Source organism: Meleagris gallopavo, chromosome 7 (assembly GCF_905368555.1).
Source record: "Meleagris gallopavo chromosome 7, MGAL_WU_HG_1.1, whole genome shotgun sequence".
Taxonomy (NCBI): domain Eukaryota; kingdom Metazoa; phylum Chordata; class Aves; order Galliformes; family Phasianidae; genus Meleagris; species Meleagris gallopavo.
The window spans coordinates 24,817,642-24,844,346 of record NC_139410.1 but is presented as its reverse complement, the minus strand read 5'-3'; the positions used below and the strand labels follow the sequence as shown (position 1 = coordinate 24,844,346).

The 26,705-nt window shown below is 37.5% G+C and overlaps 1 protein-coding gene across 11 annotated transcripts in view; it reads right to left on the bottom strand.

Moving 5' to 3' along the window:
* PTPN4 (protein tyrosine phosphatase non-receptor type 4) overlaps window positions 1-26,705 on the bottom strand; it is a 129,277-nt gene that overhangs the window by 55,987 nt on the left and 46,585 nt on the right. For 10 of the 11 annotated variants that reach the window (XR_014884253.1, XM_085227541.1, XM_085227537.1 and 7 more), the window contains 4 exons: window positions 10,339-10,493; window positions 5,570-5,677; window positions 3,188-3,230; window positions 3,016-3,094 (listed from right to left, as the gene is read on the bottom strand). Coding sequence is in view for 10 of the 11 variants with exons in the window: in XM_085227541.1 (XP_085083667.1) it covers window positions 3,016-3,094; window positions 3,188-3,230; window positions 5,570-5,677; window positions 10,339-10,493 (385 nt within the window). In the remaining variant the exon portion in view is untranslated. Of the gene's footprint in view, window positions 1-3,015; window positions 3,095-3,187; window positions 3,231-5,569; window positions 5,678-10,338; window positions 10,494-17,909; window positions 18,041-26,705 lie in introns of those variants that run through there. The other variant, XM_085227545.1, reaches the window with a different exon arrangement.

Here is a 26,705-nt window from a genome sequence, read left to right as displayed (position 1 = left end):
AACCATATTTTCCCCGTATACTGTAAAATCAATTTTGCTTTCCAGTGTTTATGTTCAGTTCAGTGAATGAGAACACAACTACTCAATATGCAAGCCAAAAGGTGAAGATGGTTTCTACGTGTGAAGGTATCTTGATGAGTTGTACTCCAGGTAGACAGAAAGAATTAGTTTATTCTCATTGAGCATTTGGCATTACTTTGTTTTCATTTAAACTAAAATAAGTACTCTCAGTTTTACAACTTTTTTTGGCATTCCATGCTAAATTAGCAGTTGTGGATCTACTACAATAAAAGCCTTTTGACAGTCTTCTGACTTCCCTTGAACTTCTGTTCTGAACTTTTCTTTAATTATGATGTGAGAAAGCTTGTTTTAGTTCTACTCTTCACATGCCCACTCTTTCAAGCAAGGAACATGATGAAAACAGCCAAAGAAATAAACTAACACTTTAAATCCAGAACTGTTTTTCAACCAGTGGCAGCAGAAACAATGTAAATTAAAAATGTATATATCCAAACAAACCTGAAAGATCAAACAGATTTCTGTCTAACGATTCCCCAGCAAGACCCAAATGCTTTGTTAACTTCAGAATTAGTCTTTTGTTCATTCAGTTCAATTCAGTTCCCTCATATTTCACTCAAAGCTTTTGGAGAATTCCACAGTATAAATATTTATAACAAGAGGCAAACTACACCTGCTACAAACCACAGCTGAAACAGACTGAACCGGGTAACACTTACTGAGATGACAAGATGTTAGCACAAGCTTAAATTTCCACTAAAACCCTCCTTAGTAACATGGCAGTAAAGCAGTCTTAAACATTTTAGGCTCTGATGCCTTTTAATTAAGATAAATAATAAATAAAATTGAATGAGTGGAAATCATTAACATAATTCCTTCTTATAAATCGATTCAATTTTGGAACACCCTGCTTTATTATTGAAGAAATCAGTTATTTTTCCTCTTGCAGTTCTGCTTTGAAACTATAACCAGTCGTGCTCATTCATTATAAACATACAAAATTACAAAAAATGTAAATCAGTTTCCTACTGCCAACATCTACTGCTGTAAGAACATAGGGAACAAAATTCTGCATGTGCTTTGCTTCTTGTTTCTATTTCTTACTTTTGTGAAATGTTGTAATAGAAACACTCCATAATACCCAAGAGACTTAATCATTAAGGAACACTACACGGAGTTCATTTTTGGTCCACTGTTTCTGGTAAACAGAGAAGTTAATTACTTGTTAGCTAACCACTGCAGCTCCAACACAAAAGCCTCGCGTATTATTAAGTGAAATGGAAAATCAATACAAGCTTCATTAATGTATATCTGAAAACCAATACAATGAAGATCGTATTGCATTACAATGTTTTCTTCTACTTCACATATAGGGAAAAGGATAAGATAGAGTTATTGTTAACTGGAGTCAGTGTCAATAAACACACCCTTCTGCAATGAGCTTTGTCTCCTACCATCACAAGTTCTTAAAGCCAAACCCTCCAGCACAAGCTGAGCTCCCACTGACCTTTTCCTGACCCAGGGCATTCATAAGCTGCCTCCCCCTCTTATGAATTCTCAGAGGTCTAATTTAAAGACACAAGCTTGTATCAAACCTTTCCAGCTGATTCACATTGACACACATATTGACTCACCCCCATGTCTTTCATGAAATTTATACAAGCTGAGGATCTTAAAGAAGTCTCATCTTGAGTGAGAACAGTCAAAAATATCAGCTTTGTTTGTTTGCTTTGTTTTTGTAGGTTGGTTTTGCTCTAAGAGGGGAAATGCTGATTATGTGAAAGGAGCACACGGTAGTGACAAGGCGTCCGAACTTCACTACAGAAACCCCGCAGATAACAACATTCTCTTTACAATAATTCAAAACACAAATGAGTTTTCTCAAGGGCAATTACCCTTATTAGAAAAAAAGGCAGAGTTGACCTAGATACAGCAATCATACATTACTTGTCTTCTAAACGGCTGCTGTATTTATAGCGCTGTATTTACAGCACAATGTTTAAGTAAACAGTTGGCTTCTGTCTTCATTTGCTTCACATACACCCATATTCACTGTCGTTTCCATCTCCTTAGGAATATCTTACACTGTCCTTTAATTCAAACATCACGCTGTTTTGTTATTCTAACACCAAATCCTCAGTAAATATTTCCATAAAATAAAAACTGATCAAGGATTTCTGGGATTTGTTTTAGTAAATTGTGACTGTTTGTACATTTTTGTCCAAAATTTGACAAATCAGAAGTTATAAACAAATATGGACTCAGATATTCAGTTTTGCTGCTCAGAATTTCTAAAGCTATCTTTAATAACTTGGATAATGTATTTATGGGGTTGACCTGTTTTCAGGATGGCTGACATCCAAAAATTACAATCTGTCAAATCAAGCTACTTATGAGGACTAGAAAAAATTGGAGGCATTTCTTCAAGAGCTAATCACAACTCCGTGACCTCCTGACTTGGTCCACATTGAGCATTTTCTTCAACAAGCTTCAACACATTGCTAGCAAAATAAGCTTACAATGTTTCATGGACTACAATCATACAGAGATGAATTTTACTGGTGTCAGGAAGAAAACTGGAAAAACAAATCAATTAAAAAAATGCAGAAAGCTCAGGATTTTTTTTTTTTTTCAGATCACACGAGAAGTGCATAGAAATAAGTTTGTATTCACTGATGAATGATGACTAAATATTTTCCTTTGTTTTTCTGCTGGTTTTTTTTGTTGCTACTTGATAGTATTTTCTTTATGCAGTTATTTCACTTTGCACATATATTTGTATATTTTTTCATAAAAGGGTTTTATTATATTGAATGCGTATTTAATGCCTGCACTTCTCAGGCAAAAATTAGAAGCCTACATACACTACACGAAAATTATTCAAAAAAAATTTACATGTTCTACCTCAAAAAAAAAAAAAAAAAAAAAAAAAGCCATTTTTCCTTAACACATAAGCCTTCCATAAAAATCCTCTATTGATAAATTAACTAGACCTACCTTGTATATTCTTCTTGGAGCTTGTTTGGGTCACTTACAAAAAACTTAACTCTCAAGTTCAAACTGTGAGGAGATCCTCCTACAGTCAAGAAAAGTGTTTCTAATTAATCAGGGTACCTTGGAAAAGAACAACAATAATGCATGAATTGACCAAATGCATACACATACTCACTTTTTAATTGTTTCCTGATAGGTTTGTTTGGATCCAACCACCTCTGGAAAGAGATAAATTGTAATACCAGTTTCAGATAAATCAAAAATTATATGTTACAGTCTTATGCATAAAGAAACTGTTGCATTTTATTTATTGGATTTTTTTTTTTTTTTTTTTTTCTTTTCCTTTAAGCAAAAATATCCTACTGGCATATCACAGTCTGTAACAAGACACTGAAAGATACCAACAGTTCCTTCTTTTTGCCTGATTTTAACTCTACTGTCCAGGTATCTGTCTGGCACTACTGCAACAGGGTACCAGAGTATGACCATCACTTGTGCCCAACAGAGGTTAGATCTCAATCTCCGTGTGTTTAACTATTTTAGCAATACTTTAAACTGATCATCTAACATTAGCTAACTGCAACAGGAAAAGGCTGTGACACTCATTTATCCCTATGTGAAGTTAATTTGCTTAAACCAGGTTCAGGTTCTTCTAACTGCAATCCATCAAGTGATCCCAGATCTGACTCTCAGATTCTTTTCCAACTGCCAGAGAATCACCTCTGCTATGTCCTTCATTACCACCCTGTAAATCAGAGACTCGGTTTACTGAATTAGAGACTATAAAACACTTGTAGCAAATGCTCATTTTTCAAAAAAGTCCCCTTCATTTATCTGTCATGGTGATTAACTGACAGCCCTTATCATGTAGTAAATGGTATGAATCGTGATCTAAACACTTACAAAATACCTGGGCTAGAAAAGAAAACAGGACACCAAAACATTTCCTCTTTTCAATAGGCCTGAATTTCAGAAAAAAAATTTATTTCATATTCCAACTAACGGTGATCATTCAATCTAGTAACTAGATGCAACAAAACAAGCAATATTCCTTTTAAGTAATTATTTAATGAGCACAACCTCATGATTTTACCTTCCACTTGCAACTTGCAGCATTTAGTTTTTGGTGATAACAACCAAACTCAAATGACAATTGGAGAGGATGCACAACACTGTAAAGATAGCAATATTTACAATGACCCAGAGTACAGTGATGCTCCTCTAAAGCCCATCATTTCTGGAGTCCTATATCTCCAATTCAAACTTCATTCCAAAATGTCCATTCTTGCAGATACACTTAAGTGGTAAACTTTATACTTGTATTTGTTTAAGAACAGCTAACAACTCTTCACCAAAGTGCTGCTCAAGGGAGTATGAACAGCAATTCACGTGAATGCAAAGGTTAATTTACTTTTTTCCCCTCAGGTCATAGACTAAAATAAATCAGCGTAAGAAAAACAAAGACACACATTTCCTTTTGCAGTACCAATGACAATAACTCCTAGTTGAGGTAGAGTAGTGTTACTTCATCCAGCCCTGCAGAAAGATGACATACTCAAGAGGCACCACCAAATGCACTAATTGTAGTAGTGAAAAGCTTGAACATTGATTAAGTTCTCAATTTCTCACTATCTAGGCATCATTCATTCTTTCAGTTTCAACGTTTGTCTATTTTAATATGTTGTTTGAATGTTGATTACTATTACTAATTAAGTCAGATAGTTTTCACAACTATTTAATTAATTCACATCATCTGATTTATTCTTTATGCCAGCTGATTTGACCCTGCCTCTATTGTCCTTATGACACATAATGCTATTTTTCTACTTACTTCACCCTTTTCCTCCGCCAATATGTCTCCCTAATTCAGTTTCTTAATCCTGCTCCACCTTCTTGTAGAAATACTATTCTATTCCCATGCCTCTCATCTACCAAATTATCACTGAAACTACCATTCTCAAGTGCATCAAATAAACACATATGAAAATTGATGCATTACTGTCCTGGTTTCAGCTGGAGAGAGTTGATTTTTCCTTCATAGTAGTGGCTATGTTTCAGCTTTAGGGAAGAAAAAAAAAAATGTTGATAACACAATGATGCTTTTATTTGTTGCTGAGCAGTGTTGCACAGAGCCAAACATGTTTCAGCTTCTTGTACTGTCCTGTCCTGGGTGGGCTAGGGTTGCACAAGGAGCTGGGGCTTGGAGGAAGAATCAGTTGACCTAAACTGGCCAAAGGGTTATTCCATACAATATGACATCATGCAGAAACTATAAAACTGAGGGAAGTTGGATGGGGGTGCTGCTCAGGGCCTGCCTGGGTATCAGTCAGTGCATAGTGAGCAGCTGTGTGGGATATCACAAAAAAAAATCCCACAAGACGCAGTACTTTTCAATGCATCATGCCCATCATATCAAAAATCAATAGTGTCCCTGTAGAAAATCTGACCTATCAAAAAGAACAAATTAAAATTTTACAATTAAGTATCTTGTAAAGAATTAAACATGACTCACACATATTAAATTAGTATAATGATTTATAAAATAGATTTGACTTACAGGGTTATCAGTGGGTTCATCTGCCAGTTGTAAACCAAAGTAATCCCTCTCTGTCAAATCGAGATGTTTGAAGACTATATCCAACAGAACTTGTCCCTGATCGTGTTTCTGCAAATAATAAGACATGTATAGGTGTTTAACAGAAAAGTCATTGGACACACAAATGATTCCAGTAGAGCACTAACACATTCTTTCAGATGTGCTGTATAATGCCACATTTTAAGTATCATGACGTGTATCCTAGCAGTATTCTTTTAAGAGAAGCACCATCTCTCTGAAACACATGTAAGAAATTATCCTTCTTCTTGTTCATTTTCTAACGATGAAAACTTCTAGTTTCTCAGCTAGCTACATGGTTACTTCTGAAAGCCGCTCATTAACCAAATTTGATACTTAAAAAGGATTACTGGAGAGAAAAAGAGAGGCTGGGATTTGACAAAGGACTTCATAGCCTCGTTAGGGACACTGAATTTTGAAGTAAGGTTTTTCAGGCCTGCGCAAGTTATTCCTACTTATTTTATCCAAAAACCTATTCCTGAATCTAAGTGAACCAGCATATTGAAAGTTTAATGACACAGACAGATATCCAGCTGAGCAGCAGTGTTACTCTACATTAACTAATTCAAATAAACTGATTCTGACTGATACTCTTTGCACCCAGATTTTCTACTTCTCCAGCACCAAGCAAACTTCTAACAGCACTTAGGTGCCAACCAAGTACTACTGATACTAGAATGGATATCAGAGGCACCTTGCCTTGCTTACTGTAGGCAATAAGGTATTTTGAAAAATAACAGAAAAGACTCCTGTCCTACTATCAAATAACCCTGCTCCTGACAAGAGCTAAAATAGTTTACTTTCACAGCATTTATATCTAAACTGTGTAATAAAAAGGTCAGAAGGTTTTAATATCCACAAATGAGAAATATCTACAGGTCATATTCAGACATTTGTTCACATCAAAGAGCATCCTATCAAAGCCTTTTTTTTTTTTTTTCATTCTGTTGAAAATACACCGAAGCTGAGTAATCAGCCTAAGCTGATTATTTGGGAGATAAATTTATTTGGGAGATAAAAATTCCAAGAAGGCTGACTATTTATTTTAGAATAATTTAAAAAAGAGAGAGAAAGAGAGAGAGAAAATGGTTATCAACAAATTATGCCCGAAATGATGCCAGAAGGGCAAACACAGCTGTAGCTCTGGATATTTAAGTTACACAAGCCACGTATCTCACATCCATTTATCTAGCAAAGTAAAAGTGATTTAAGTGCTATACTTACCAGAAACAAAAAAAAGATTTCTTAATGTTTAACAAAACAATCAATGCTATCAATGCTGTTAAAAAGTTCGCTAACAAAAAAAATTCCATCTGCAAGAAATGAAAACAAGCAAAGAAAAAACCCACAGATGTCAGCATAACAAATACACGACAATGCAAGTGCACAAGACAATTTCTATGTACAATTCCAGAAACAGTTACATGTTTACTAAATTAGGAGTTTTCTGATATACTTTGAAAACAGTAATCAGTACAATTTTTTCAACAAATTAAACTAATTTTAAAATTACATAGCAGCACAAATTACTTCTTGGCATTTTTCCCTATTTAGATTTCAATCAGATTCAAACTAAGAAGTTATGACACTAACAGAAAAGAGGAGACCGTTTGGAGTTTGCAGACTTGCATTTACTTCTTCAAGGAACACACAGGTATCAATTCTGTTCTTAAAAAAAATCTAAATGTGAGAATTTATCTTGTTTCTAAACTATCTAACCCCAATTGTTTCTAAATTAAAAAATACTGAAAGTTTAGAACCTGCTGGTCACTTTGAATTAGCTAGAACAGAAATGTCATTTCATGGCAGCAAAGAAGCCAAGCCATGAATGGAACTGCCCCTAAAAGGCAGAATGAAGAGTGAAAGTTATTTCTCCTGAAATAAAGCAGAAAATTTGCTAAGAAGAGACAAGTTTCAACATGAAGAATTTGTTTTGATGAGAACGTTTTACTCTGAGTACAAAACAAAGATAAGCATCTAGTAGAACCAGACCTCAGTTCAACCTGTCTTCGATATTTATACATTGATGTTTGTAGCTTGCCAGAGCAGGGGAAGGTCACAATCCTGTTTGTTGTGAAAGGTCCAAAATACTTGGAACAGCATCTCAACCAGTGGGCAGCTGCTATAGAAAGTAGGAAAATAACTGAAAATAATTTTTGCCTTTTTTGAATGAAAAAAATAGAAATTTATATAGGGGGTTTAGCAAAGAAATGTGCTTTATTCTTAGGGATAAACATTAATAGTTCTTAAAGCACAGAATAATGGAAAAATATAAAAACAATGAGTGATATCCAACATCTAACACAACATGGTGCACTGTAACTAGGTATTTTCACAACTGAATGATGAACAGTTAGCGAATAATAATTACTGAGCAGCTGGATACAGAACACCAACATTTTTGCTGAGCTGAAGTATTAAGATTTCATGCATACCTGTTAGAAATTATGAAAGGAAAAATGTCTCACAAATACTGGCCTTTCAGAAGAAATCAATACTAGACATCACTATATGTAGTTTAAGAAGTATGACATACTTTTCACACCATCTATCTTGCCTTAGTTTTCCCCCAAGTGTGATCACTTCGTACTAATTTTCAGGGAATACTGCAAAGTCAGCCTGCATGGAAAAGCTACAACTTGAGGTATTTAAACAACGAATCAAAATAAATTAAAAATAATAAGAACCTGAAGAAGGAGGTCTATGCAAATCATTGTCATCAGGTTACTAACTACAGCCATTCTCATTTCATGCAGCTATGCCCTTTAGACAGTATGCTTTCCAAAGTGGAAGTAGGAATTCTTCATTTAGTAAGTAGAGCATTTTATAGAGAAAATTTCTACTCCTCAGACATACATACAGTCTAACTCCAACTCAAAAGAACCTTTGGCTAACTACAGTCCACAGGGATTACTTTGATTTGTTATGCTCTGTACATTGTAATGTTGAGCACACAAAAAATGCCTATTTTGCAGATCAATGGAAAAGGTTGGTTAAAATCTGAACTTAGAACACGTCATATAAATTATCAAGAGACAGTCTCTGTGATCAGTACTCTGCTGTTGAAAGAGAAATATCATTTGAGTACATTTTTATTAATACAGCTCTTCATACTTCAGGTAATTAAACTTTAAAACCATTAAGATACCTGTAGCAAACCCCAGGAGAAAAATGCTATGCTAATTTTTTTGATATTATCTTTGCTCTGCCTGTTCTGAAAATAACACCATTAATATTTATTGTCAAGCATTGCGCCAACCGCAATTCAGTCACACAGCTATAAACCCTGAAAATCCACGTACCACGTATGTTACTGTGATAGAAAACATAAGGGTATTCTTATGGCCTTACCTCTGAAACAAACAAACAAACAAAAAAACAACTAAACAACATCACCAGCAACCAAACAGATAGAATCTAAGACAGAGAACCAACAGTTAGAGCCCCATAGGAAGTTTCTATTTCCTAAACTCCCAGGCTGGTCTAAATAAGCAATAAACAGTGATCCATGCAACCAAAAAATATATTACGCTAGAATCGCAGGTCTCAGGGACCATACACATTCTCAGGAGAGACAGTATAGATACTTGACTATATAGGACTAGTTGTTCTCTAGACAACCAGTCCCAGACTGATCTAGCTTGCTAGTTAGAGCTACACAGGTGCTAGCATTCTCTTAAGAGCTGATGTAGATTTTGGACACTTACATCAAAAAGAAGCATCACTGCCCATAACTGCTGTGCAACTATTACTTATATTACTGAATTTTTTTTGGGGGGGGGGGGGGGGGGGAGAACACCCACAAAAACTCTTCCATTCCAATATCCATCTTGCAAACATAAGCACTTGAAAGAAACACATTTCCAATTTCCCATTTACCTTTGATGCTTGTCTTCAATCCCATCCTGCTTTTTAGCAGGTAGCACAGACCAGGAAACTATTAGCAAGGATGAGGAATTAATAGGCACAGAAGAGCAATGAAATATCGCAGAGGAAGGAGGGGTAAAAGGGATGAAGTAGTTCAAGGAAATGGTTGCACTTCTAAGCACAAAATATGAACATACTCATTTTTATTTCTTTTTCCAATCAACAAATCTGATGAATAATGTATTCCAAGCTCATTTGGAAAACTATTCACTTTTCCCAGTAACAGCCCTCAGCATTCAACAAGTTTCCTATTTTCCTTCCTGCCATCCACAGTGCATTAGAAGGTACAGAACAAGAACACAATCTGAGGAAAGCAAAAGCAAAAGCAAAGAGGTACTATAAGATGGCAACGGTAACTAAATATAACCATCCACATGATTGAACATATTTAGCTTAGCAACACAGTGAAAATAGGATCTGCCATTACATGTTACTGGTTCTCAAAATACAAAAAAAGCAAACCAAACCAAAACCTTACTTCTTATTCAACTGAGTGGTAGAGCTAAATTGATTTTCATTATACAACATTCAGTTCATAAAGAAAACTACCAGAAATAAACTATACACTGTATATTCCATTTTGAAATCAAGATGTTAGTATTACAAAGGATGCCAGAATGACTCAGTCTGCAGTGATCCAGTGTGTACAAGTACGAGCATGTCTGTCTGAACAGAACTTTCCCTTCTATTCCATACTTCATACTATTTTGGAAGTCAAACTCTACCTATACAAATCAAGCAAAGGAAAGCAAGCTCAGTGACATTGCTATCATCAGATTACTTACATTAACTCTGAAAGCTTGTACAGTGTTATCCAGGAGAAGAATGTTGCAGACCACCTCCGTATGCTGCCTGTCTCGTGCCAGCTCAGATGCTCGTACATTGTAGGTTCTGCCAGCAGGCAATCGGAAACGTGCGGTCATTACTGTCCACACAGGGTCTTTAGGCAAAACAAAAATAAAATCAAAAGGTCAGAAAATGCAAGTCTAGGATGTAGTACATTGAAGAAAGCCGACACAATGAGTCTATTGCTAAAATCTCTATCACATGCAAAAGAAAAATGAATATTAAATTCACGGTATCTAACAGTGAAAAAATGTTTTGCAAATTACAACACAACTTTATTCTAAGAAACTCAGTTCTTTAAGTCCTTCAGCTGCTGTTCATTGTCCACTCCCTCCCTAAGTTTTTTGTTTTGTTTGTGATTGGCGATTTTGTTTTATTTCTTTTCTTGTTTATTATTATGAAATGATTCAGAACTGCATTTTCACTTCAAAAAGCCTTTTAATTGCTGTGCATCAAGGCTACACTAAGCTCCCACTGTTAGAGGTAATTAAAAATTAATTTCAGTACAAAAAAGCAAAAAAAACCATCTTACATCAGAAGTATAGAGAATGACTGCAAAAAGAACAGAGCACACACACGAAGACTCCGGTGCATTCTTCTGCAAGGCTTACATATTCACTGTGCAAGTATCAGACAAGAGTGATAAGTGAATTAGCCTTACAATATGAGTAGATAAAGGTTTGTTAAACTACTGATCTTCCACGTGTCGGTTTTTTTCCATTTTTTCAACTGATTGGATTTCTGTATTTCGTTTGAAAGCACAAACTATTCTTATTTTCCACACAAGGAATGGGGATCAACTGACGCCTATCCCTTGAGCTATGTGCTGATAAACGAAATCCAAGAGTTGAAATGTGACTTTCAGTTTTCAAAACTGAGTTTCTAATGATTATCCTGCAACCCCGGCTCAGCAAAGTGCTTATATGCATGCTTTCAGTATGCCATTAGTCCTGTCCAATGACACTAGTTACATTCTTAAGTACTTGCCAGATTCAGGCCCTGTAATTCACTTAATTACACACTTGACAAACTATTTCTACATACTTTGATAAGGGTGTAAGCAAACAGAAAGTCCCAAAACTTAAGTTGACAATACATTGAAATAATAAATACCTTTAAAAAATAGTAAAACATTCTCCAAACTGATTATAAAACTTTCCCTTATTCTGCAAATAAAAAAAAAAAAAAACTTGAAAAATTTTATGCATGTTTGTTTATTATGTATGTTACTCTGAAAGTAATGTTCCTTATTTATTTCCATTGGAACTACAACGGGTACAAAGAGCACAACAACACTACTTGATAGGCAAACTCTTAGCTACAGACTAGTGTTTTTCAACAGTCACCACCATTAGCTGTGCACTTTTGCCTGTCATGAACAAGAGCCTGCGTGCTGCACCAGCAGAACTGACCCACCGCTGCAATGCACTGCACTGTTTGGTCTCTACCAATTTTCAGAAGCATTAATGAATGTCAACGGGTGCCATTTTTTCCACACAGAGGAATTCAATTCCACCCCTTTGCTCCATATACACTCCCATGTTAGACTGCCCCTCTGCTGCCATCTGTTGCACAGCAGCAAAATATAACAGAGTAGAACCCATGGGGCAGTGAGCTGGGGCTCTCACTCAATAGCCCACACCGTTTGCCTCATGGGAACAAGAAGGTAAATCCCACCTTTGCTGCTCATTCTCACCCTACTTATGTTCTGTCTGCTGATTAACACTGACAGTGCTTTTTCCTTTCTCATCACTTAACTCACAGAGAAATGCTCTGGGTTTCAAGCAGAACAGCAAATTCACTCTATTTAGCATGAAGAAAACCTGTCCTCAGTGATCCTCAGAATCCTTCACTACCAAGCAAACATTCAGTAACCTTCACAGATACAGTCTGCAGACCCAGCACAGACGATTTGCAGTCCAATCAAACAGTGAACAGTTGCAGACAGTGATGCAGTTCTTACCCCAATGCACAGAAAGAAAACAGTCAAAGAATTCAAACAAGTTATCTAAGGAAACAAATAGCTATGCTGGTCAGAACAGAAGTGCATCTAGCACGGAGAGCTACATGGCACTGCCTTCTCATTCTTTTTAAGCAATGAAGACAAGCATAGGACACATATAGCGATATTCCTTATACACAGCTCCAGAGTCCACAATTCCATGGTGGACAACAGTCATTCATGCATGCTTTCTTCATGTGAAGACTGTATCTTGAAGTTTCAGTGTAAGCAATGAAGTGTGGCCAATACACAGTATGTGGTAGCCTCAACAGCCATTCTGTATCAGACAGCCTTCCTCCAGGAAACTACAAAGCAGCCTTATGGCTAAGTATAATAACTGATCTTGAAATGCTTCCTCTAAACAGAAATGTAACAGCCACAAAAGTAATAGAGAGGAAGGTGACAAAATACAGACTATTTTCTGCAGATGACATTCAAATGTACCCTTTCTCCACATGTCAGTAAAGAAACTATGCAAGTGTGTAGGATTTACTTTAAAATGCCTTCATCGCCATACACTCAAAAATACTCTTTGCCTTCTAAGATCTGTCAGTAAGATCCGTCAGGGCTATCACGTGTAACTGCTTTGTGGTCAAACATATGACACAAAGCATATTTAAATCTCTGTCAACATACGTACATACAAAAAAGGACACAGCCGTTAAGCATGATCACATCAAGAATACAAAGAACAAGAATACAACTTTTCCTGAGCAGCTACTATTGATCTTGCTGGACATTTTGTAAACGTACCAGAAGAACACACAGATAGCTACCAATTCCTTGTGAGGTTATACATCCTAACTATCTGATTTCCCAGCAAAAAAATGACATATAAAAAGAAAAAACAAAGCAATCACACAGGGTGTATTCTTCTGAAATGAAGATACTATAACTGTCACTGGGCACTGCTCAATCACAGAATCGCAAAGGTTCTGGGACATCTGGAGATCATCTAGTTTAACCCCCTGCAATAGCAGGTTACCCACAGGAGGTTATGTAGGAAGGTGTCCTGGTGTATTTTGACCATCTCCAGAAAAGGAGACTCCACAGCCTCTCTGGGCAGCCTGTTCAGTGCTCTGTAACTCTCCAACTTCCTAGTTTGTGTCCATTTCCCCTTGTCCTTTTGCTGGGCGCTGTTAAAAAAAGCCTGGTCCCATCCACTTGCTCCCTCACCAACAGATATCACAGAATCACAGAAGACAGCATAAAACAGATAAAGAACTTCAGGCTGACTTCAAGCTCCAAAGCAAAATCTGCAGCCCTAGAAGAAACATGGCTTTTGTAAACAGGTCAGATTCAACCCACAGAGTCTCAGAATATCTAGTTTAAACAGAAGCTTAGCTTGAGAAAGGTACTACACGTGTGCATATGCATCTCAAGGACAATACCATGGCCGCTCACATTAACTAAAATCTTTTTTGTACACGAGTGAATTGTTTAAATTGGATTTCCTTTGGATTATTCTTTGCATACAAAAAAGGTTTCTGCTTATAATTTTTCAGGACCTTCTGCTAAGGGTGTAATACTTAGACACTTGAATTAATAATCCAAAGCATGTGCTGCTACAGAAACTGGAGAAGGACAGAACTTGTGCAATTAAACTCCACTTACCTCTCAGGTCTACAGAGGGAGTAAGCTGTGCAGTTCCTGCCTGAGCTCAGGTTTCAAGCAATGAAGCAATTCTAGGGAGTGTTCCCTATCAAAGGGCAGAACATTCCTGTGATACTTGCTTGGTTAGGGCATTACAGAGCATACAGAAGCTTCCAATGTGAATTTTCAGCATTCTCTATTCTTTTATATAAAACAATACTGTAAAATGACAACTTGCTTGGCTTACAATAAACTAACCCATTTTAAGCAGCTTAATAATTAAGCAGTTGGTTAAGAAAGTAATTAACTGAAATTTAGTTTATCCAAAAGCGCAACTGATTTGCTGACTCAAAGTAAAAAGTACTTTAAGAGAGTTAGCAGCCTGTACCCTAAGACAACCACCTTCGTATAGTGCAGTATGCCCATATGCATGCAAGGACATGAGAAATTTTCTTTTTCATGGCTAATCTAAAGAACCTACTGCACTGCCAGATTAAGAGCAAAGCTTCTGAAATGCTTTCCAATTTGTTTAAAAGTTCTAGTGACCCAGAAGACATCTACTGCCACTGCACAACCCATCTGCTGATCCAGGACCAACACATCACACAAATTGGATACAACAGGTGGAAGAGTAGGCTAGACTTACAGAAAATCCTCATAATATAATGTAGCATGGATGTAGTTGACAAGGCAGTTACTAACATTATCCACATAGCTCAATTAGGAGAAAAGAACTACAAGAAGTGCAAAGAAAATATAGAAGATTTATACAACATATTACAACATCCTGCATGTGTGTGGCTTCTGGGGGATTGACTGTGAATTTTGGTACAGGCTTGACAACTAATTTAATAATTACTCTTAGTCCTAAAATTATTTGAAGACAGTTTTTGTAAATGAACCCCTCCTCGGGAAATGCTTTACAATACTACTTGGGATTGAGGTTTAAAATCTGAGCAAATCGCTGCGCGACATCAAGTGGGATTTTTATAGTTGCAACTACAAGATGAAGTATCTTCCTCCATCACTGCCAACATTGCATTCTTTCCAATATTAAAAGCAAAAATAAAAATATGAATAAGTATTCAGTCACCCTATGCAGGATAGCAGACAATCAGTTAGAGAAAGCTGGAGCATGCATAACAGAACACAAAGTTAGTTCAGTAGCACCACAGCAATCTATTGCTTCATCTGAAAACTAAACCATTTCTACAACTCAACAGTTCCCTCCTGCTCTCCTCCCTTCCCCCAAGAACAAGAGTGCAGCTAACAGAACAACCTATTCTAAGTGATGCTTCTGACTAATTAACATCAATACTCATTATCCTTGAACTGCCGTACACTCAGTGCTTTGAAACAAGGCCTCAAACTCAGCTGCTCACTTTCTCTCCTTTGGGTCTGAAACAGGACAGTATGGGAAGTTTGGAAGCTGCTCCAGATTAGATATGACCTGAGGTGACACTGAACATTTGCATAGGAAGAAAATAAACGGAATTACAAATCTAGACTCCAAATAGCTCAACATGGTTCACTTTGAATCCAATCTCAAGTTTCAAATTTATTATCCAAGAATACCTGTCCATACCACATTATGACTGGCAACCTGCTACATCCAGTGTATACCCGTAGGCACCCTAACGAGCCCAAACAGAGCTGCTATCTCTCTATTAAGCCATTCTGCATTCATAGCTTTCTGTAAACAACAACCTAGAGCTGATCTCTAAGGAGTCACTTGATCATAGTGTGACAGCTTTATGGAATACTTTAGGAAAAGAATAACAGTGCAAGAGGAAGTCGAGCGTGCTGCTGAAGCCAGGAACATCTTTGAGTGTATTGGTAGTTTCAAGCTTGTAACATGAAAACAGATGCTATGAATTTGCAGGAAGTCAGAGAAGGGAAGAGACAAGGTCACAATAAGTAACAGATCATTACCAGATGTTATTGGATGGGTCCCCGGTGGTCATTACAGCCATCAGGGAGGCCAGAACACTAAAGCAACCAAATTTTACAGCTGACCGAAGCCAATTGCAGGCCAGGGTGAGGCCCAGCTCACCGCACCTTCCCACACACAATGTTCTTTGTGTAAGGACAGAAAAGGATAAAGCTGCCTGCACAGAGAACGAGGAAAAAGAGTATTAAGTATCACAGAATGGTGAATTTAACTACCTCTCTATTTTTTAAGTATTACAAATAAATATGCAAATGTATTAATAAAACAAATCACCTCATTTCTCAGTATGCAGCTGCTAGATTATGATACTTGGAGGCTTTTTGTTATTTTAAAAGACTATTAGGAATGAACAGAACAGCTTTCCAAACTCACTTCCACCTCCAATGATTTCAATTAGATTAGACTCTGAACCTGCCCTTATTTAAAAATATGCTTTAAAATGGGAGTCCATGACCCTAACACAGATGATTGCTAATACAACACTTCCTATCCCCGAAGCTGGATCTCTTATTTTGGTTTTATGACTCAATTCTATAATAAGATTTAAAATAAATGGAGGTTATAGTGGAACATTACCAAAATATCATCTCGATAGGAACTTCTCAAAATAAACTGGCAGTAAGTTTTTTAACGTGTTTCCTAAAACAGGTTAAATAGTTTTAAACAGATTTTGCATTAAAAAGAAATTCTAGTTTCCATGCAACTGTAAGGTTGGGAAGCCTAAACTATTTGCTCACCAAAAGTAAAAAAAGCTGAAATCACTGCAAGTTCAGATAAACTAAAACCAGAAGCTGCATTTTTAACATAGTTTAAGAAGCCAAAAGAGAAAAAATAAAATACAAACTGCTGGCCTTCAACCACTGGATACAACTGAGTAGATAAAACAGAGGAAAAACACCTCTGTATGCTACAAAGTTGCATGTTATAACTTGATATGACTGTAAAAGAACAAGTCATGCATTCTCTATACCCAACAAGCCTCATCCACAATTACCAGAAGGCAGCTTTAACAGAAAAGAGCAATGGAGAAAATTAGATCTGGTTACCAACCACTGGAATACACATAGATCAACCCAGAGCAGCTGGCTGAATGGGCAGCATTAGTTCTAGCCATGGCAGCTGTGTTATGAAGCCTTTGAAGCTGAAGACAGAAAACAAACTGGTAAAATTCAGAAAAAGCTTTTATTCTACTTATAGCCAACTTCAAGTTGAATTTTGGCTGGCATAGAACTGAAGTATTAGACAAGGGAGGAAAGTTGTCTGCGTATATTCTGTTCAGAATAACTAAACCTGAGCCAAACTACCTTCAATAGACTTAAACACAGCAGATGCTAATTCTGAGGCTGAATATAACTAATTGGACACTCTCCATCAAACTTAGTTTTTAATCAGAAATGCCACTTCCATAAAATAGAAATTTTCACATGGAAAATTTCAGTTTTGCCAAAAAAACATCGATTTTCTGTTGGGAACATTCAAATAATGGCTGGCTGGCTACCTGCCTGGAAAACTCCTGTCAACTTTGCTTCTTCCTCCAACAAAGAACAAGCCAAGGAAAGCCTTCCAGCAGCGCTGCCCAGAGCAGTGACCTCACTCCAGCCATGCCCCTGGCTCTCAGCTTCCATCCTGCACTGCCCAGCTCTGCACCAGAGCTCAATGCTCTCTCCCCAGGGAAGAGTAAGTTTGGTGATGGATCTGTGCAGAAACTCAGAGCATCTCAAATACTTTTTTTTTTTTTTTTTTTTTAAAAGAGATTTCACAGTTTTGCTACTTAAAGCCAGTGTTAGATAAGTACTTTTCTGACTCACCTCTGTCTCCTCTGAAAGCTTTTCTTTACAGGAAACAATTTCTATTTTCAAGCCAACCCAAGAGGACTAGAAGTTCACAGAGATTTGACTGAATCTGGCAATGAAAATATTGTTTGTGTTCAAGTGACTTAGCAGTTAAATCTGAAAATCACTCACCTGAAATAAAAATAAAAGAACCTGGGGAGGGGGGAGTTTTGCTTCTCAAGTGATCTCAAAGTGGTCTAAGCTTCCCAGATTTGTAAACTATAAAAATCTACTCTGTAAAAGGGTCATTTCCATACATGCTGTCCTGAAAAAAAAAAAAAAAAAAAAGACAGCATGATTCCATCTGTATTTCTTATGAGGTGCAACACAAAGCCAACCCAATGGTTCTCCAAAACTGTGTCATGCTGATCTCAACCACAGCATTCTGTCATGGATTATGACCTTCTGAAATCCTAGGCTCAGACCGTGGGCTCCACACACTTTTCTTCAAACATTTTAAGCTCTACAAACGCAGTAGATAGATGAGTAGAAAGAAAAATTACCCTCACTTTTGGGATGCATTTCCTTCTTTTGAAGGTGAACTGACAAACTTACAGAAGCATACAAAGCTTCTGTAAAAAAAAAGTATTGGGAGAAAAGGTAATACAAGAGGATGGCAATGCCCCAACTTTATTTAAGAGGTTTATAATTCTTAGGGCTTATCAGAGTAGATTTGAAAATACTCCAGTCTTACTTCTTTTATTTCTGAAAATGGCTATTTTTTTCCTTGTAGTTTTGTTCTCTGCAGAATTACATAGTATTACTTGGAAGTCTCCATAAAATTAACAAAAACTGCAGTAGTTACCAATGGAGCAGAAAGCAGCAGCACATGACCACGGCTAACTGTGAAGATACTGCAACAAAAACTATCTCTACATTTCCACCTTCTAAAAGTAAAGGCAAAAATAGCAGGAATGGAACTTGAACTGCCACAAAACTTTGAAAGAGGATATTTTTAAACACAAACCAGCACCAAAATGAAGTCACACCATGTTACCCAAGTGAAAATAAAATTCACAGTGGCAAAATTTGTAATTATATTCTTTTCATCTCAGCCCAGACAGTTAAATCTCACGTATCAATACAAAAGAAGCTGACTTCTAATTAAACATAACAGTGAATCAGTTCTCAGGTAAGGGACATGTGTTTCCTATATGAAAACATTAAGCATCATTAATTGCATTTAGTAAAACATTCTACTGAGAAAAATGGCCTGAGCATTCTGCTTAGAACTGAAAACTTCTAAAACCAGCACCATTCAAGAAAAGATACTGCTGGCTTGAGATGCAGTCATTCATTTACCCTACAATTCACAGAGTTCTGAGAAGGCAAACAGCTTCTCCTTGAGAGCACTCACGTTCAGCAAAACAGAGACCCCAGTGCTTCTTCAACACATTGGCTCAGCTCAGTATGAAGCTTCATGTCCCAAAGAAGCAGGAGCACAACAACACTACAAACCAGTAAGCTAACTCAAAACTAAGCAATAAAATTAATGGATCACAGCTCCAGTTGGAATAAAACAATTGAGCAGGGCAAGCAAGCGCCCACACGTAGAGTTAGCATGTGACAGAGCTCAAAAGCAACAAGTTATTAAAAGGAGAAAGTACTACAAAACTATAAAAGACTATGACAAGCTTTATGCCACCCTATTATTTATCATGCTACTATTAAAAAAAAAAAAAAAAAAAAAAGAGCTGATACTCTGGCAGCAAACCAACAAGGGAAGAGCTCATCACCTGTGACAACACCTTGCCCATAATTAAAAAATCTCTTATTTGTCTTCAGAAAACATCCAGCAGGCTGCAGCTCTGGCCACTCCTTACTTACAACTGACATTGACTTTTTCGTGATAAAAATCACTTAACCATAAAAGTTTATCTCTAAAGTCTTAATCAAGTGATAAATTTAGCTTTACATGTGAAGTTTAGCTTTAGTGGTGAAGTTAGCTCTGCTTAGATGTAAAAATTTGATATTAAAAAATGAATACGTGCTATGTTACATAACATTTGCAGTTCAACTGCCTATCTTAGCCTCTTCTCAGTGTTTAAGAATCAAAGAGAAAAACAATGCTGTATTCCTAAAGTCAAATGATTGAAGCAGCAGATCGGTTTAAGAGCCTTCAACCCACACTAATTCACCTTCCAGTATACGGAAGATTTACAAAATGCTTAGCAAAAAACAACACATTTGGATCTTCCCTTCCACTGAAACACGTCGAACAAATACTCCTGCAGCCAACAAAGAGCAGTCCTAATGCCCAGGCTGTCAGTAAAGAGAGTCACAATGCACTACGCTACAGCCTGCCTGGGTGCCATGAGGAACAGCACAACAGCTGGACCTGACCTGTTCTGAGGGCTTACAAGTCATTTCCACTGAGAAGGAGCTTTAGGTAATGAGTTACTGTACCCATCAAACGCATGTCCATTCCAAACTCATAACAGAAGGAACAAGCTCTGGAACCACATAGTAGTCTATGGAAAACTGACAGTGGAGACCTGATGCTATCCTTGGTGAGCATGTTTCCAGCAAAGCTGCCACGTTACAAATACCAGAAGGTAAAATAGTTTGTTTTTTAAATAAAAAAGCCTCATTTTGCCATATTCAGCCATGTTCATTGACCATAAATCAATATACTTTTACAATACCAAACATTTAACTCATTAAAAGCTATCATGGGGACTGCTGATATTTAGCCAAGCCCCTGTCAAAGACAAGGCAAAAACTCAAACAAATTAAGAAAGAAAATGATGTTACAACGTGTACACTGAGGAAGTAACTACATTCTCAAGCACACTTGTGGCCCAAGCCAAACACAGTGAAGGACTTAAAATTAGACTGCACTTTTTCTGCCCAGCTTTTGAGACTATTTTGGAGAAGGCTTTTTAGTTGCACATGGACTTGCACTGGTAAAATAATTGAAATAATCATCATTCACATAAAGCCCCTCTCATGAGCACCCTGTACAAACGTCAGTATGCGGAGATGTGAATCTCTGACAGACTCTGAAACTCCTCCAGGCCTCCCTGAAGCGAAAAGGATTGAAATCCTTTGACAGAGATGGTAAAAGCAAGTGTCCCTAATGAAAAAAGATTTGCAGAGAGAACTCAAGTTTCTCAGCTTCTTGTCCCTTTGGTACGGGTAAGAACTCAAATCTCTACTGTTTTCTACTGAAGTAGTGGAAGAGATGCTATGCTGCCAGCAAATAAAGTCATCGCTTCCTTGAATACCTTTCCTTTGAGGCCATCAGTGAGCGCTTTCTGCTCAGGGCCAAGCAGTCAACATTCTGGGACAGATTCATTTCCTTTTTCTAAAGGGGAACAGAAGCTACTGTGAAAGAACGAACTCAAAATACAGAGCACACATGAGAGCTGCAGTGTCTCCCTCTGAATAATGCCACAGGCAAGACGCTGCTGGTGGCAGAAATGGAACATCTGGAATTTATCTTGGTGTCAGCCATCCCAAAGTCACAGGGAGTCAAAAGAAAAATTCAACATCAAATCAGGTGTGATCAGATCCAGCAATACTAACGTGCACAGAAATTACAAAGAATCACCAAGCTGCATTTCCTTGTTAACCCCTTCTCCATAGTGCAGAGGTGACCAATTGCATATGCCCAAAACACAGTACAGAAGAAAAAAGATTAACAAAAAACAAAAAGAAATCAATCAGATACAACAGACAAAAAAGGAACAATGGAGGAAAGCTCTGACATAAGACAACAAATGAGAAACCATACCTTGAGATCAAGTCAGTAAGTAAACTCAAGAGCAATGTACATGAAATAAGTTTTTAATGAAAAATCTAGTTTAGCTTCCCAAATGCCTAGAGTAAGCTCTTCTAGAGATTTTATGTTTTATCTAAAGGAAAATGCAGTTCTAAAACTCTTCACAATTCTTGCTTACATTTCATTCTTAAAAATAAAATAGGCTGGCTCTTTTTGGTCAGTGTTGCTTCCCCTGGAAAGGCAGACACAAACACAGGGCCTGCACATTACATATTCACAAGCTGATGCAGTTGCCACGTTGAAGCTACAAGGCTAATTATTACTGAAACCATCAGCTCTATATCATTTCTCTCCTTTCTTCAAGTATTCCTGATCCCTTCCATGTCCCTCCTTCGCTTCTCAAGGCTGAACAATATCCTTTTCTACTGTTCAATTCCTTTTACAGCCCAAATCCTTCTCCACATGATGCCTACCTCTCTAACCACCTTTCAACTTTTCTCTCTGGCCTGCTCCATCCCCATCTTTGTTGTTCTGTGTCCTACTCACCTGAGGTGGGCACAGAAGACGGAACAGCCTTCCAACGTGCTTGTGAAAGGAAAGGATGAATGCAACATCATTGTTTACATAGCATTACAAAAAATAGCAAATGGTTTTTAAAAGATTCCCCCCGACCAGAAAAATCAGTGAAGGACCTGCATATTCAATGACTTCCCCTTAAACAGCCTCACAGACACATGAATGTGGGCATGAGGACATTATCCTTCTTCATTTCCCTACTATCTGTCCAAAGAGAACTAATTCAATGCCAGTAACGCTTAGTGATGATTCTCCTTCAAAATAAAACCTCCAGGAAAGAAAACAATGCAGGAAAACTGATTAATTGCAAGCCTATTCATAACCTAAAAAGCATGTTGAGAGTGACACGATACAGCTTTCCATAGCTAAGTTTTTTGATATCTAAAAAGAGAATAGAACTTACAGCTTGTATAAGCATCAAGAGACACCAAGAAGATAAAAGATTACATTCATTTTTTAAAGTGGATCTACTGTAGAAAGCACATGGAGAAGAAACAGCATAACCACATACAAATGAATCTACAAAGACGGCATTAAAAGGAGACAAGCTCTCCAAGTTGGCACACCTGCACTGCTCCAGGTGGGCACTATGTTTGGAAACTCTTTTCATTCTTGTGCCTCCGCAGTCAGGGCCAACCTGTCTTACACCCACCTCTACAGGCACTCTTACAGTTAAATTAAACATGCCTTCGAGCTTCCTTAATTTGTTTGCAATCTTCTGACATAAAGTGAAACTTCTGCTTCTTACGGGAATTATTTTTTCCCTAAAGGACAAAGGTACAACATCCTAAAAATAATGCTATTATGAGACTTTTTATTATAAGGCAGCATCAGTACTGCAGCCATGGACTGCTTCTTCCAAAGCTTTTTCATTAACTAGGTCTCAACATCTCTATTGGAGGGGAAAAAAAAAAAAAAAAGGCTATGCCAAATACTATCTAGCCAATAGATAAGCCGTATTATCTTAGAAGTGCAGCTTATTTATATTGCCCTCAGAAAATATTTCTCCCAACTGCAGTAAAGATAGGTTCTCAGGCTTTAAATACAACTCATGAGATTCTCTTATCTAATACCACTACAAAATAATAATAAAGAAAATTAGCTTCACTGGCCGTTTTTTTTTCTTGTTAATATAAATTAATTTTTCCATACTCTATTAGCAGTAACAGTGCCCTAACATTACTCAAAAACATTTTTTGCTAGTTCTGAGCACGAGGCATTTTTCATTAGTCATCTGAGTTCCTTATGTTGTGCGCTCATATGCACATCCTGCCACAGTACCTCAATGCCACAAACCCAGTTTCTGCTATAACCAAGTCTTCCAACACACATGCAGTCTAAAGCTGCTGAAGTGCTTTGGAAGACATCAACTGTAACACCCAAGCATTAAAAGACTAAAAGAAGAGTGACTTACAGCAATGTGTAGAATGCACTTGTGAAGAAAGAAATCAAGTAACTGGGTTCCCTCTATTCTCCAGTTTCTGTTCACATACACATTGCACTATAGGTGAATTTGAAGCAACTGCAGGAGCTTCTCTCTGCTCAGCAGAGAGAATGAGGCCTTTGCTGCACTCCTGTAGATGTGCAGAAGAGACATTTTCCCAAAACAGAGACACAAGCTGCACAAATGGCCATCCTCAGTGACAAGATGCAATTACTACTTAAATAGCAATGTGTTCTCACCACAGTATCACCAATCACATTCAGTTCTGATTGGAAACCAATTCTTTCACAAGTACACAAAGACTCAAAGAGTGGTAAGTCAGGAGCAAACCACTACCCAGTTCTGTTAGCCCAGCAGCTCTGACCAGAGAACAAGAACTCACCAGCAAGTATCTGTCGCAAGGGATTGGTAAATAGCAACTAGCCATCTCGAAAAGATGTTGCTGAAATGGGGCTGCCAATATCAGCTCCACAGCCTCAGAATTGTCAGGAAACTGAGTAAATACTGATAACACCACAGCCTGCTGTGAAATTGTTGACATTTTCTGTGGAAATGTGTGACAACAGCATGTAATTTGTTCCCTGCAATTCAGGAAGGAGGGTGACCCATTGCTAGGAAGGACTGCACGGCTCCAGGAAGCTATGAAGAGTAAAAATACACAGCTCCATGGGTCCTTACACACTCCAATAAATGTTTAAGTCATCCCAGCTTTGGCCAGCTGGTCCTGAAAAGGACACTCTCTTCTGCGCCAGCATGGTCAGAAACTGGAGACTGGGAAACCAGAGAACACAAGAGGTGTGATTCCAGCTGGATCCCTTGGTGTCGGGGCACAGTGATGCTAAGCATGACAAGTGAAACAGTGGTGGACTGTAACAGGCACCTACTGCTCCTCCAGTCAGTGGAGGCATCTCAGAGAGGAAAACGTAAAGAAGAAATTAATCAAAGCTTGTCCTTTTCAGATTCAGGAGCTGGCATCAGGAATTTCTTACTAATGAGTATGACAGACAGAGGTTATGCTGAAGAGTTTACTACGATCACAGCCTTATCCCTTTGAAAATTAGCTCCCACTCTCCAAGGACCAGCACAGCATGTTTATTCAACAGAAGGTCACCCAAAAATTTCTCAAAGAAAAATAACTTTTTTCACCAGCCAAGAGTATGAGGAATCCACGGTGTCCATACAAAAACGTGCTGTTCTCTAAGTCACAGCTGGAATCCTGAGAGCAGAAATCCCTGTTATTTAACATAAAACTAGCAAGAAGCTTGCACCTGCTGGTGACAGGCAGGCAGACTGCTAGGAGCTGTGCTGATTCTTTAAGAAGCACTATTAAATAACAGACATGTCCATCTGTCCTCCCAAAGTATATAAAGAGAAACACAAATTAGAATTTGTTCAGTGTTAGATCATCTGCTATACTCTAAGAAAATCTGCTGAAAAAACAGGAGAGAAATGAAGAGGTGCCAAGTAGAGTGAGCAAGTGCTGACAGAGCTCATGGAAGTGCAGAAAAATCTCATCTAGCTCTCAAGAAATCCAAAATAACTGAAGAGGACAGATATCCAAACACACACAGCTTATGCATTCTTTGTGGTAGGCTTTAATAAAAAAAAAAAACAACAAAAAACAGGTTATGCTGCATGTACATCTCTGGCATATGATGGTCACTACAGCAAAGTAACTTGCATCTACCAATAACCAGAAATACTTTTGCCACTTTGTATTTCATAAACTATTTTGTAAGCTTGCTGTGACATTTCTGAAACACAATATGGGAAGATGGAGTAGGAGTTGCTATGCCATCTTTACATTGCTAGTTCTAATGATGCCACAAAGCTGGTTTTCACATTTCATCTTGAAATTCCATGGACTCTTGAATTTTTAAGCACAGGTGATAGGAAAGGTTTTAAAATTATAGTTATTTGAACATTTAGCTGAAATTCACCTTTGTTCTTAGCTTATTTTCCTGATTTGTTGTCTTCATTAAGAAGCCCCTTTCAGTTTTCTGCTGCATATGATTGAGAAATTTCAGAGTATACAAGCTGCTCTGCAGTAGAACTCTATCTGGTTTAATGGAGAGTAGAGAGCTTTTACTTAGATGCCCATTTTCAGAACAGCTGCAGATAAAAGTATGACATCAATGGAAAGTACACAGAATCTATGCAAAGCAACAAGGGAGAGATATTAAGCTGACTGTTTGACAGTAATATTTAGGTAAAGAAAATAAAATCACTATCTCTGCTAGTAGAAATTCAAGAAAAATATTATCCCAGGAATTAGAGAACAATTCCTGAATTAAGATCATGCCATCTTTTCAGAAGGGGAATGGCTTATGGAAAAGAGCTTGCAGTAGGATCCATGTTACTGGGAGGTACCAGCAGAACAGGATGGATACAGGCTAAAAAGACAACATGCAATCATCAAGAATAGGAGGAAGCAGACAACATTATCTCTGAGACAGGGAGCACTGTGAGCCAGGACAGCAGTATCGGCTTGGAGAATGCACACACAATATTATAAGGCCTTGGCATATTTTGAGGGATGGTATAGAAGCGAAAGGACTAAAGCTCAGAAGTCACAGACATTAACATTTTACCTGCCACTGAACGGTGTTTTCATTTTCTGTTTTGGAGTTAAAGAGATCAGAATTCAATAATTCACCCTCAGCAGGATAGTGCATGGCATGCTGATATTAAACTCGGGAGAATGACCTATTTACCAGAAAGAAAAAAATCATAACACCAAATGACCACCTATAGTCTGAGCGAACACACACTTGTTTCTATATTAAACTCAGATTTTCGTTTTACTTCAGAGTCTAATTTTCAAAAGAACCAGATTGACGCTTTCGTCCTAGAAACAAAAGGAAATTCTGAAGGTCAGTAATCAGGATTCCAATAGTCAGAAAGAAGGCAAGGACAACGTGATAAACTCTAGCTCATGTGATCGACCAGAGGGTAATTAATATCATCTCTTCCTGAAAGAGCATGCACAGCTGAATACCAAAGCAAAGCTTCAGAAAATCTGTATTAATGGAGCATATCACATTGTTCAAGAACACCGAGTTTTCTGTTTTGTATTTTTCCCAAGATACAAGTAAATAAGGAACAGAAGGAACATAACTGGTGAACTTTTGAGGAACAACAAAAGACATTTTTATTTCAGTTGAAACATTCTGACACTCAAATG